General features: G+C 43.7%; 1 protein-coding gene across 1 annotated transcript in view; it reads left to right on the top strand.

The window, feature by feature from the left end:
- LOC120997064 (probable pleckstrin homology domain-containing family N member 1) overlaps nt 1-14,613 on the top strand; it is a 94,671-nt gene that overhangs the window by 40,936 nt on the left and 39,122 nt on the right. The window contains exons 2-3 of the mRNA XM_040426976.1: nt 5,661-5,736; nt 14,200-14,256. Coding sequence (XP_040282910.1) covers nt 5,661-5,736; nt 14,200-14,256 — 133 coding nt within the window. The remainder of the gene's footprint in view (nt 1-5,660; nt 5,737-14,199; nt 14,257-14,613) is intronic.

Here is a 14,613-nt window from a genome sequence, read left to right as displayed (position 1 = left end):
CACATGGAGGGCTGTGCGGCCCTCCAAAGAAATGCCACCCCACACCATTACTGATCCAATGCCAAACCGGTCATGCTGGAGGATGTTGCAGGCAGCAGAACGTTCTCCACGGCATCTCCAGACTCTGTCACGTCTGTCACATGTGCTCAGTGTGAACCGACTTTCATCTGTGAAGAGCACAGGGCGCCAGTGGTGAATTTGCCAATCTTGGTGTTCTCTGGCAAATGCCAAACGTCCTGCACGGTGTTGGGCTGTAAGCACAACCCCCACCTGTGGACGTCGGGCCCTTATATCACCCTCATGGAGTCTGTTTCTGACCGTTTGAGCAGACACATGCACATTTGTGGCCTGCTGGAGGTCATTTTGCAGGGCTCTGGCAGTGCTCCTCCTGTTCCTCCTTGCACAAAGGCGGAGGTAGCGGTCCTGCTGCTGGATTGTTGCCCTCCTACGGCCTCCTCCACGTCTCCTGGTGTACTGGCCTGTCTCCTGGTAGCGCCTCCATGCTCTGGACACTACGCTGACAGACACAGCAAACCTTCTTGCCACAGCTCGCATTGATGTGCCATCCTGGATAAGCTGCCCTACCTGAGCCACTTGTGTGGGTTGTAGACTCCGTCTCATGCTACCACTAGAATGAAAGCACCGCCAGCATTCAAAAGTGACCAAAACATCAGCCAGGAAGCATAGGAACTGAGAAGTGTTCTGTGGTCACCACCTGCAGAACCACTCCTTTATTGGGGGGGTCTTGCTAATTGCCTATAATTTCCACCTGTTGTCTATCCCATTTGCACAACAGCATGTGAAATTGATTGTCACTCAGTGTTGCTTCCTAACTGGACAGTTTGATTTCACAGAAGTGTGATTGACTTGGAGTTACATTGTGTTGTTTAACCACCTCAGCCCCCAGTGCTTAAACACCCTGAAAGACCAGGCCACTTTTTACACTTCTGACCTACACTACTTTCACCGTTTATTGCTCGGTCATGCAACTTACCACCCAAATGAATTTTACCTCCTTTTCTTCTCACTAATAGAGCTTTCATTTGGTGGTATTTCATTGCTGCTGACATTTTTACTTTTTTTGTTATTAATCGAAATTTAACGATTTTTTTGCAAAAAAATGACATTTTTCACTTTCAGTTGTAAAATTTTGCAAAAAAAAACGACATCCATATATAAATTTTGCTCTAAATTTATTGTTCTACATGTCTTTGATAAAAAAAAAATGTTTGGGTAAAAAAAAAATGGTTTGGGTAAAAGTTATAGCGTTTACAAACTATGGTACAAAAATGTGAATTTCCGCTTTTTGAAGCAGCTCTGACTTTCTGAGCACCTGTCATGTTTCCTGAGGTTCTACAATGCCCAGACAGTACAAACACCCCACAAATGACCCCATTTCGGAAAGTACACACCCTAAGGTATTCGCTGATGGGCATAGTGAGTTCATCGAACTTTTTATTTTTTGTCACAAGTTAGCGGAAAATGATGATTTTTTTTTTTTTTTTTTCTTACAAAGTCTCATATTCCACTAACTTGTGACAAAAAATAAAAAGTTCTATGAACTCACTATGCCCATCAGCGAATACCTTGGGGTCTCTTCTTTCCAAAATGGGGTCACTTGTGGGGTAGTTATACTGCCCTGGCATTCTAGGGGCCCAAATGTGTGGTAAGGAGTTTGAAATCAAATTCTGTAAAAAAATGACCTGTGAAATCCGAAAGGTGCTCTTTGGAATATGGGCCCCTTTGCCCACCTAGGCTGCAAAAAAGTGTCACACATCTGGTATCTCCGTACTCAGGAGAAGGTGGGGAATGTGTTTTGGGGTGTCATTTTACATATACCCATGCTGGGTGAGAGAAATATCTTGGCAAAAGACAACTTTTCCCATTTTTTTATACAAAGTTGGCATTTGACCAAGATATTTATCTCACCCAGCATGGGTATATGTAAAAAGACACCCCAAAACACATTCCCCACCTTCTCCTGAGTACGGAGATACCAGATGTGTGAAAACTTTTTTGCAGCCTAGGTGGGCAAAGGGGCCCATATTCCAAAGAGCACCTTTCGGATTTCACAGGTCATTTTTTACAGAATTTGATTTCAAACTCCTTACCACACATTTGGGCCCCTAGAATGCCAGGGCAGTATAACTACCCCACAAGTGACCCCATTTTGGAAAGAAGACACCCCAAGGTATTCCGTGAGGGGCATGGCGAGTTCCTAGAATTTTTTATTTTTTGTCACAAGTTAGTGGAAAATGATGATTTTTATTTTTATTTTTTTTTCATACAAAGTCTCATATTCCACTAACTTGTGACAAAAAATAAAAATTTCCATGAACTCACTATGCCCATCAGCGAATACCTTGGGGTCTCTTCTTTCCAAAATGGGGTCACTTATGGGGTATTTATACTGCCCTGGCATTCTAGGGGCCCAAATGTGTGGTAAGGAGTTTGAAATCAAATTCTGTAAAAAATGACGAGTGAAATCCGAAAGGTGCTCTTTGGAATATGGGCCCCTTTGCCCACCTAGGCTGCAAAAAAGTGTCACACATCTGGTATCTCCGTATTCAGTAGAAGTTGGGGAATGTGTTTTGGGGTGTCATTTTACATATACCCATGCTGGGTGAGATAAATATCTTGGTCAAATGCCAACTTTGTATAAAAAAAATGGGAAAAGTTGTCTTTTGCCAAGATATTTCTCTCACCCAGCATGGGTATATGTAAAATGACACCCCAAAACACATTCCCCAACTTCTACTGAATACGGAGATACCAGATGTGTGACACTTTTTTGCAGCCTAGGTGGGCAAAGGGGCCCATATTCCAAAGAGCACCTTTCGGATTTCACTCGTCATTTTTTACAGAATTTGATTTCAAACTCCTTACCACACATTTGGGCCCCTAGAATGCCAGGGCAGTATAAATACCCCATAAGTGACCCCATTTTGGAAAGAAGAGACCCCAAGGTATTCGCTGATGGGCATAGTGAGTTCATGGAAATTTTTATTTTTTGTCACAAGTTAGTGGAATATGAGACTTTGTATGAAAAAAAAAAAAAAAAAAAAAAATCATCATTTTCCACTAACTTGTGACAAAAAATAAAAAATTCTAGGAACTCGCCATGCCCCTCACGGAATACCTTGGGGTGTCTTCTTTCCAAAATGGGGTCACTTGTGGGTAGTTATACTGCCCTGGCATTTTCCAGGGGCCCTAATGTGTGGTAAGTAGGTAAATGACCTGTGAAATCCTAAAGGTGCTCTTTGGAATGTGGGCCCCTTTGCCCACCTAGGCTGCAAAAAAGTGTCACACATGTGGTATCGCCGTATTCAGGAGACGTTGGGGAATGTGTTTTGGGGTGTCATTTTACATATACCCATGCTGGTGAGAGAAATATCTTGGCAAAAGACAACTTTTCCCATTTTTTTATACAAAGTTGGCATTTGACCAAGATATTTATCTCACCCAGCATGGGTATATGTAAAATGACACCCCAAAACACATTCCCCAACTTCTCCTGAGTACGGCGATACCACATGTGTGACACTTTTTTGCAGCCTAGATGCGCAAAGGGGCCCAAATTCATTTTAGGAGGGCATTTTTAGACATTTGGATACCAGACTTCTTCTCACGCTTTGGGGCCCCTAGAATGCCAGGGCAGTATAAATACCCCACATGTGACCCCATTTTGGAAAGAAGACACCCCAAGGTATTCAATGAGGGGCATGGCGAGTTCATAGAAATTTTTTTTTTTGGGCACAAGTTAGCGGAAATTGATATTTTTTATTTTTTTTCTCACAAAGTCTCCCGTTCCGCTAACTTGGGACAAAAATTTCAATCTTTCATGGACTCAATATGCCCCTCACGGAATACCTGGGGGTGTCTTCTTTCCGAAATGGGGTCACATGTGGGGTATTTATACTGCCCTGGCATTCTAGGGGCCCTAAAGCGTGAGAAGAAGTCTGGAATATAAATGTCTAAAAAATTTTACGCATTTGGATTCCGTGAGGGGTATGGTGAGTTCATGTGAGATTTTATTTTTTGACACAAGTTAGTGGAATATGAGACTTTGTAAGAAAAAAAAAAAAAAAATTCCGCTAACTTGGGCCAAAAAAATGTCTGAATGGAGCCTTACAGAGGGGTGATCAATGAGAGGGGGGTGATCAATGACAGGGGGGGTGATCAATGACAGGGGGGGTGATCAATGACAGGGGGGTGATCAGGGAGTTTATATGGGGTGATAACCACAGTCATTGATCACGCCCGTGTAAGGCTTCATTCAGACGTCCGGATGCGTTTTGCGGATCCGATCCATCTATCAGTGGATCCGTAAAAATCATGCGGACATCTGAATGGAGCTTTACAGGGGGGTAATCAATGACAGGGGGGGTGATCAATGACAGGGGGGTGATCAGGGAGTCTATATGGGGTGATAACCACAGTCATTGATCATGCCCCTGTAAGGCTTCATTCAGACGTCCGGATGCGTTTTGCGGATCCGATCCATCTATCAGTGCATCCGTAAAAATCATGCGGACATCTGAATGGAGCTTTACAGGGGGGTGATCAATGACAGGGGTGTAATCAATGACAGGGGGGTGATCAGGGAGTCTATATGGGGTGATCAGGGGCTAATAAGGGGTTAATAAGTGACGGGGGGTGTAGTGTAGTGTAGTGGTGTTTAGTGCTACTTTACTGAGCTGCCTGTGTCCTCTGGTGGTCGATCCAAACAAAGGGGACCACCAGAGGACCAGGTAGCAGGTATATTAGACGCTGTTATCAAAACAGCGTCTAATATACCTGTTAGGGTTTAAAAAAAACACATCTCCAGCCTGCCAGCGAACGATCGCCGCTGGCAGGCTGGAGATCAACTCTCTTACCTTCCGTTCCTGTGAGCGCGCGCGCCTGTGTGCGCGCGTTCACAGGAAATCCCGGCTCACGCGAGATGACGCGTATATGCGTCGCTGAGCGCAGGGCTGCCACCTCCGGAACGCGAATCTGCGTACAGCGGTCCGGAGGTGGTTAAGTGTTCCCTTTATTTTTTTGAGCAGTGTATATACAGCAGCATAAAAGGCCTTTTCTGTCAGGTGAATGCCTAATTTTTGGGGCCTCTACTCCAGTGGCCTACAGTAAAATTGTTATTCACTGACTGTCTAATATACCTCCAGACACATAATCACTTGTTCTTTTCTGTCAGGTGAATGCCTAATTTTTGGGGCCCGTACTCTCGTGGCCTAAAATAAAATTTTCTAGGCTCCAGCAGGGCACATTTTTGAGAGTTTCCCTTTAAGGCGCATAAAAATGGCCCCTGATTAAAATACATATTTTTTTGTGGGAATATTTGCCATTGATCCCCCTCTGGTATGTCACTGTTCATGTTGTGGGCCTATTTATGCACTTCTAGTAAGTATTTGGTGGCTGCAAATATGACCTGGAGGTTTTTTAGGTTCACCTGCCATTAAAGTGAATGGGGCCCGCCACGAACGCGCGGTTCGCGAACATTTGATTGCGAACGCGCATTCGCGAAACGTTCTGGCCGATGTTCGTCCATCACTACCTTTTAGTACTTGCAGTAAGAGTTGTATTTCATGGAGAATACTAGTACAGTATTTTCTAAGACAGACATGTCAAAAGAGCTAACAGATTGTCACTTTACTTTATAGGAAACCATCAGCAGTTTGCACACCTTGTACTCCATCTCCAAATGGGGGTCCTTGCTGCCTTCCTCAGGAGCTGGCTGTGAGTATTCTCACAATTATCATTTTTATTTCTTGGTTATATAGTGAATGCAGGAAAACAACCCATTTTTAAAAAGAACACGGTGGGTTAATCAGCTGATTGCCAGGAGTCCAGCTTCACCTGACCACTGGTGATCAGCTATTATCACCAGGAGAAACCATGGCCACTGCCTCTGCAGTTTAAATGTAGTATTACACGTCTGACGTTCAGATGAATGACTCACCCCATGTAATGAGTGAACTCTCCATGATGTCCATGTCCTCTAATAGGACCTTCCCTTTAATATTTGTTGAAGCATCCCCTGGTGATAATACTAGCAGTGAGCCACTTCCTGCAATTGTTAAAGGGATTCTGTCACCTCTCATAACACAAATTCAGATTTTAAACCAGTCATGCTCCACAGCTTACCTTGAATCGGCTGTGCTGTTCTATATTGTAATCCGTCCAGTAGTTTTGCAGAAAAACGACTTTTATAATTATGCAAATTAACCCTGAAGGTGCCCAGAGGGGTGTTATGTTCCCCTTTGTGTGCCCAGTAACACCCCTCTTACAGTGCCCAAAGCGCATGCCCAGTGACATCCGATGCTCGCTCTTCCCTCAGTCTCCAGCAAATCGCACTGGCGCAGCCCTCAGTGGGTACTGCGTCTGCGCGAGACTTCGCTCGGCCGTCAGGGAGGGGGAGGAGAGGGATGAGACGCTGTGGGCGGTTAGGGATTCTGGAGGAAGGCGTTTTGGGCACTGTAAGAGGGGCGTTACTGGGCACACAAAGGGGAACATAACGCCCCTCTGGGCACCTTCAGGGTTAATTTGCATAATTATAAAAGTCGTTTTTCTGCAAAACTACTGGACGGATTACAATATAGAACAGCACAGCCGATTCAAGGTAAGCTGTGGAGCATGACTGGTTAAGGCTACTTTCACACTGCCGTTCAGAGCGGGTCCGTCTGATATCTGCACAGACGGATCCGCTCCTATAATGCAGACGTTTGTATCCGTTCAGAACGGATCCGTCTGTATTATAGTTTAAAAAAAATTCTAAGTCTGAAAGTAGCCTGAGCGGATCCGTCCAGACTTTACATTGAAAGTCAATGGGGAACGGATCCGTTTGAAGATTGAGCCATATTGTGTCATCTTCAAACGGATCCGTCCCCATTGACTTACATTGTAAGTCTGGACGGATCCGCTCGCCTCCGCACGGCCAGGGGGACACCCGAACGCTGCAAGCAGCGTTCAGGTGTCCGCCTGCTGAGAGGAGCGGAGGCTGAACGCTGGCAGGCGGATGCATTCTCAGTGGATCCGCGTCCACTGAGAATGCATTAGGGCTGGACGGATGCGTTCGGGGCCGCTTGTGAGCCCCTTCAAACGGAGCGCACAAGCGGAGCCCGGAACGCTAGTGTGAAAGTAGCCTTAAAATCCAAATTTGGGTTATGAGAGGTGACAGAATCCCTTTAAGGGGAACCTGTCATGTTGAACATGGGTCTGAGCTGCAGACAGTATGTTATAGACCAGGAGGAGCTGAGCAGACTGTTATATAGTTTTATTGGGGGAAATGACTCAGTAAAACTTGTATTTTATTTATTTAAATGTATTTCCTTTCTGTGCATAGGAGTCCACTGGACTTTTAAAAAACTTTTGATATAGCCAAGTGATATCTCCAAGTTTTAATCGGTGGGGGTCAGAGTGCTGAGACCCCCACTAATTTATAAAAAATAGGAGATAGAGCGCTGAGATCAATAGAAAGTCCATGAGCCCATCTCCAATGTGTCTCCAGCATTGGGGAGAGACGTTTGCTTTTATTTACCGTTCCTTCACTCTAGAATTCTGGCTTCCAAACGTTGCAAAATATGGCTCTTATGACTTTCTTGGGGGCACTTGCACAAAAATTTTGCGACTTTTTTGCATTTTTACACCAATCACTCCAGTTTAGAAATATGGGTGGGGAAAGTGGGCTTGTTTAGCTACGTTAATGAGCATCACTGCATTTATCACTGAGACTTTTTTTTAACAAAAAATGTATTAAACACGTGACATTTGATAAATGTGGGTAAAAGTACGCCAACACAGACTCAGGCCTAGTTCACACGAACGTTTTTTTTGCGAGTGTACGGGCCGTTTTTTTGTGTTCCGTATACGGAACCATTCATTTCAATGGTTCCGCAAAAAAAACGGAATGTGTTCCGTATGCATTCCGTTTCCGTATTTCCGTTTTTCCGTTCCGTTGAAAGATAGAACATGTCCTATATCTGGCCGCAAATCACGTTCCGTGGCTCCATTAAAGTCAATGGGTCCACAAAAAAAACGGAACACGTACGGAAATGCATCCGTATGTCTTCCGTATCTGTTCCGTTTTTGCTGAACCATCTATTGAAAATGTTATGCCCAGCCCAATTTTTTCTATGTAATTTACTGTATACTGTATATGCCATACGGAAAAACAGAACGGAAAAACGGAAACACAACGGAACTCAAAAACGGAAACAACGGATCCGTGAAAAACGGACCGCAAAAAACTATAAAAGCCATACGTTCGTGTGAACTAGGCCTCAAGCAAAACTGATTTCAAATATTCCCTTCATGTTAAATTCCCCTGATTGTTTCCGTCTCCTCATTTTAGTGATCAGTGGGGGTCTCAGCACTCAGATCAACAATCAAAAACCCATCAAAAGTTTTTTGTTTTTAAATACAGGTACAATTTAAATGAATACAATCCAAGTGATGCTGAATCTTTCCCCACAAACCTATATATACACCTGCGGTATAACACGCTGCCTGCAAATCAGTTTCTTGAGGGGAGGAAATAACTGATGGTTTACTGCAAGCATGTCAAACTCAAAGGCTAACATGGGCCAAAAAAACAAAATTTAAGTTTATGTGGGCCGCATCAAAAAAAATAAAAATAATCGTACATTTTCATAGAACAACATTGTTGTTTCATGACTGCTGACCCCCAACATCCCGTTGCCCAATAACACAAGTGAGACCTATATATATATATATACAAATATTAAACTTCACTATAAGACGCACCTAGGTTTTTGAGGAGGAAAATAAGAAAAAAATATTTTTAACCAAAAGTTGTGCTTTTGGTGGGCTTTGAATTAATGGTGGTCTGTGCATGACACTATTATGGGGGATCTGTGGATGACGCACTGTCATGTGGGGGATCTGTGGATGGCACTGTTATGGGGATCTGTGGATGGCACTGTTATGGGGGACCTGTGGATGGTGCTGTTATGGGGGACCTGTGGATGGCATTGTTATGGGGGATCTGTGGATGGCATTGTTATGAGGTGGGGGGATCTGTGGATGGAACTGTTATGGGGGACCTGTGGATGGCACTGTTATGGGGGATCTGTGGATGGTGCTGTTATGGGGGACCTGTGGATGGCATTGTTATGAGGTGGGGGGATCTGTGGATGGAACTGTTATGGGGGGGATCTGTGGATGACACTGCTATATGTCATCCACAGATCCCCCTCATAACAGTGTCCCCCAATACACCGGCCCTCTGCTCACCAAAGTATTTATAAACGTGAATCCTTATCCTGTTATTAAGTTGAACTAACGCTGCCCTCTCCCATGTTCCCATGTTCCCCTGTATCCCCACAGCACTTACGAACACGCTTCCATAGCAGGCAGAGCGGACGGCACCAGTAACGTCACTCACTGACGTCGCGCGTCTGCTCCGCCTGCTTCATTCATAAAGTGGGCGGAGCAGGCGCTCGACGTCAGTGAGTGACGTTACTGCTGCCGTCCGCTCTGCCTGCTATTGAAGCTTAGGTAAGTGCTATGGGGATACAGGGGAACATGGGAACATGGGAGAGGGCAGCGTTAGTTCAACTTAATACCAGGATAAGGATTCACGTTTATAAATACTTTGGTGAGCGGCGGGGCCCGGTGTAAGAGTACAGTGACTGCACCGGGCCCCGCCCCTAGTTACGGACTCCAGCCCCTCCTCTCTCCCGGCTCATACATAGCAGTCTGCGATGCTGCATCTTTGCCGGGCCGCATGTTTGACACCCATGGTTTACTGTTCTGCTAAACAGATGGCCCATCCAGGGTTTAATAAGACTAAGATCTCAGATTTAGCAGAACATAAAAACACTATAGTGAATGTATTAATCCACAATGGGCTTGTGATCGTTCTCAAGCCTCGGTAATCTCACACTTCCCCTCTTTGCTGGTCAGGAAATATAACTTGGATGGTAAACTATGGCACGATGTAAAACTTCCTTATCCCCAGTGTGGCAGGCCCTCTGAGGATTACAATGCTGCGTCTGTCCCACGTCTGAATAGAGGCTTTTACACATATTTATCTAAGCCTCCTAAATCCTAAACTTCATAAAGACCTTTGTGTTAACGGGTAAACGTGTCCCGGACATAGAAAACTTCTGTTGGAGAGAAGGACACGTGGTAGCAGGAGTGATCATCATTCATCACCATTGTCCTAAGAGATTGGAAAAACAGCCATTTCACCCTGATTCTAAAGTTATGTTTCTTGACTTGTTCTGTTGCACAAACAGATTATTATAGTTATTTGGACTATAGAGGGAACCAGTCACTTTTCCTCCCTAAAGTCCCACCATAGCCTTATACAGCTTATCACCATGCCCTCAGTAAACTCTTACCATTATGTAGAAAGTGATCATTTCATACTGCACATGCTATAACCAATACCACTGTCCTATCAATGCGCTGATAGTGTCAGACTATGTAGGGACACTGTAGATGGTTTAGAAGTGAGTTACAATGGTTTGGGGTGAGTTGTGTATCTGCAGTTATCTCCACAGTACATATATAGATATTATGTTATTTAGAAGTCTCTGGATGTACATGGCAATCAAGTAATCTGAAATAATCCCATATGAGCTCTTAATAAGGTGATTTTCTTTGACATTAGGAGGCTTTAGGACCATTTACTAAAATAACAGGATAACCTACAGTACAGACCAAAAGTTTGGACACACCTTCTCATTCAAAGGGTTTTCTTTATTTTCATGACTATGAAGGCATCCAAACTATGAATTAACACATGTGGAATTATATACATAACAAACAAGTGTGAAACAACTGAAAATATGTCATATTCTAGGTTCTTCAAAGTAGCCACCTTTTGCTTGGATTACTGCTTTGCACACTCTTGGCATTCTCTTGATGAGCTTCAAGAGGTAGTCCCCTGAAATGGTCTTCCAACAGTCTTGAAGGAGTTCCCAGAGATGCTTAGCACTTGTTGGCCCTTTTGCCTTTACTCTGCGGTCCAGCTCACCCCAAACCATCTCGTTTGGGTTCAGGTCCGGTGACTGTGGAGGCCAGGTCATCTGGCGCAGCACCCCATCACTCTCCTTCATGGTCAAATAGCCCTTACTTTCAAAGTTTTCACAATTTTTCGGCTGACTGACTGACCTTCATTTCTTAAAGTAATGATGGCCACTCGTTTTTCTTTACTTAGCTGCTTTCTTCTTGCCATAATACAAATTCTAACAGTTTATTCAGTAGGACTATCAGCTGTGTATCCACCTGACTTCTCCCAACCCCCTTTATAAGGCAAGACATCCCACTTATTAAACCTGACAGGGCACACCTGTGAAGTGAAAACCATTTCAGGGGACTACCTCTTGAAGCTCATCAAGAGAATGCCAAGAGTGTGCAAAGCAGTAATCAAAGCAAAAGGTGGCTACTTTGAAGAACCTAGAATATGACATATTTTCAGTTGTTTCACACTTGTTTGTTATGTATATAATTCCACATGTGTTAATTCATAGTTTTGATGCCTTCAGTGTGAATCTACAATTTTCATAGACATGAAAATAAAGAAAACTCTTTGAATGAAAAGGTGTGTCCAAACTTTTGGTCTGTACTGTATATCTACAACCCAAGATGTCAATTCCTTAAACGGTCAGTCTCACTTCAGCAAGTGGCATTGATTATGTAGAGAAAGCTAATACAAGGCACTTACTAATGTATTGTGATTGTCCATATTGCTTCCTTTGCTGGCTGGATTCATTTTTCCATCACATTTTACACTGCTCGTTGCCACGTGTTGCCATCTGTGGTGGTCGTGCGTGCACACTATAAGAAAAAGCTCTGGCCTTTCTGGTGGCCGGGACCGTGGGAGTGCACATAGGCTGGTGCTTTTTCCTACAGTGTGTAAGCACGACCACCGCTGCTGGATTATCGGGTGATGGTAACCATGTAAACGAGAAGTGTATAATGTGATGGAAAAATTAATCCAGCCAGCAAAGGAGGCAATATGGACAATCATATTACATTAGTAAGTGCCTTGTATTAACTTTCTTTACATGATAAATGCTATTTGCTGAAGTGAGACAGCCCCTTTAATGTCAATCCTGGAAGGTCTTGCACTGCATTCTGCTGTAGACAGTCATGGACAGCTCTCACCTGAACCTTATCCTTCCATGCTATGTAGGAATTATGCACCCAGCCAGTCGCAGGGGGTACATGTGAGGTGCACGGTGGACCGATGAGGGGCCAAACGGTATAACACACAGTTCATCAGTTTACTCACGGTTAGCAGATAGCCTCCCTGGGCTGGCAGCACAGTGTTGAGGTGGGCAGCACGAAATCCTCCGGGGCACGCTCTGTGGTAGGAAGCATCAGCCAAGATGGTGGTTGAGGTGCCCTTGATGGTAAGGGTGCTTGTTGCGGCTGAGTCCCTTGATGGTTTTTGTCGTGACGACAGTACCGTTAATGGTGGTACAACCATAGGTAGTAATAATGAGGAAGACAGTGGTAAGATACAACTCACAACTTTTACTTTAGGTGTCTTTCAGTTGCAGTAGTACAATTATGCAGTCTCTAGATGATACAGAGTTAATACTGCAAATCCACTGTTGTAGGCTTGTCAGGTTTTTGTGGTTTTGGAGCAGCGGGTTACTTCAATATCAGTGGAACTTCTGGTGAGGTTGCCAGAGGCTAAGTTATCCTTCACCTAATATATCCCAAAGGTCCTTTATGCCTGGGTTACGGCTTTTATCCTTTGGATGCGGTTAAATTTGTCCTTTTCTCTTGTCCCTTTCTGGACTAAGACTTCTTTTAGAGCTGACGTGCTGGATCTGCACCTTTTCACTCTCAGTGTCAATATCCACACTGATCATCACACTGACCTGTCTGATCTGCTCTGTCCCACTCTATTCTGCCTTACCTAGGCCTGACCTGGATATATATAGGACCAGAACTTTATCCCCATCTAGTGGCGGGATGTATACATTACACCTAATAGGCCTGTTAACAGGGATTTTGCAAATACACAAATGCAAAGTTATACCATACTGTACAATGCAATTGTTATGATCAAAAAGTACTTTTAAGCAGTGCCCACACACACGTAGTGGGACGCTGCAATTACTTTAAGGCCTCTTTCACACTACCGTATGGCTATTTCAGTGTTTTGCAGTCCGTTTTTCACGGATCCGTTTTCTGTATGGCATATACAGTATACAGTAATTACATAGAAAAAATTGGGCTGGGCATAACATTTTCAATAAATGGTTCCGCAAAAACGGAACGGATACAGAAGACATACAGACGCATTTCCGTATGTGTTCCGTTTTTTTTGCGGAACCATTGACTTGAATGGAGCCACGGAACGTGATTTGCGGGCAATAATAGGACATGTTCTATCTTTCAACGGAATGGAAAAACGGAATGCATACGGAGTACATTCCGTTTTTTTTGCGGAACCATTGAAATGAATGGTTCCGTATACAGACCGTATACGGAACGCAAAAAATGGCCCGCAAAACGAAAAAAAAAAAAAAACGGTAGTGTGAAAGAGGCCTAATAATCAGTGTTGAATGAATCGAAGTCCACAAAGCGGTCATTGATCCGAATTTCAGGAAAATTCGATTTGCCACGAAGCCTAATTTCCTTGTGCTTCGTGGTAGCGAATTGATTTTCCCTGAATGGCTGTAAAAAATTAAAAAGAATCATACTCACCTCATCCGTTTGAGTGCGAAGAGCAGTCCGCTGCCATCTTCATTGAAGATCTCTCAAGAAATCCTGTGCACGGCGACGTATGACGTCATCATGCCGGGCGATGTGATGACATCATCACGGGCCGCATGAGATATTGTGCTAGATCTTCAATTAAGATGGCGTCAGCCGACTCTTCGCGAACAAATGGATGAGGTAAGTATGCTTTTATACATTTTTATTTTATTTTGCACTGTAATATTAATTTCAGATGCTGCGATCAGCTATGAACGCGGCATCTGAAGGGTACAATGACAGGAGTGGTGTAATCGCCGCCCCCTGTCATTGCACCTACTACTTACATGCACTTTGTGATGAAGTAATTCATCACAAAGCAAATTTTTTGGTAAAATTCGGCAAAGTAGCCAAATCAAATTTTTCAATACTGCACTCATCACTATTAATAATAAATATCAGAATTTTCTTGATGAAAGATTATAATGTCTGACCATGATGCTCATCTCTCTGCAGATCCTAACCCCTGGCAAGGCCGGTATTCACACCGTGCACACACAGTTTGTGTCTAAGGTATGTTGTAATCATATAATTAGAGACTGATGTAAGAATCTATAATTAAAAGGCTTTCCAGGAGTATAATACTGATTGCCTGTCCTGAGGATAGATCAATGTAACAGGCAATGTTTCTCTATGAAAAACACAATAGGCGCACCATAGGGTAATATAGTCATATATTAGAGGAATACAAATCACTTCAAAGGGAGGCTCACCTTGTTGGGTTGTGCATATGATAGGCACAACACTACTGGGGGTTTGAAAACAGGTATTGTAAATCCCAGGATTGGATGGTCATGCAGCCAGGGATACGAGCACTTCCACGTAGGGATGTCCCCAAAAAGGCAAAATGTATCTAAAATACAAATGATA

This window comes from Bufo bufo, chromosome 1, assembly GCF_905171765.1.
Source record: "Bufo bufo chromosome 1, aBufBuf1.1, whole genome shotgun sequence".
NCBI classification, from domain to species: domain Eukaryota; kingdom Metazoa; phylum Chordata; class Amphibia; order Anura; family Bufonidae; genus Bufo; species Bufo bufo.
Note: the sequence above shows the minus strand (reverse complement) of the source record. Positions and strands in the feature narration are given on the sequence as shown.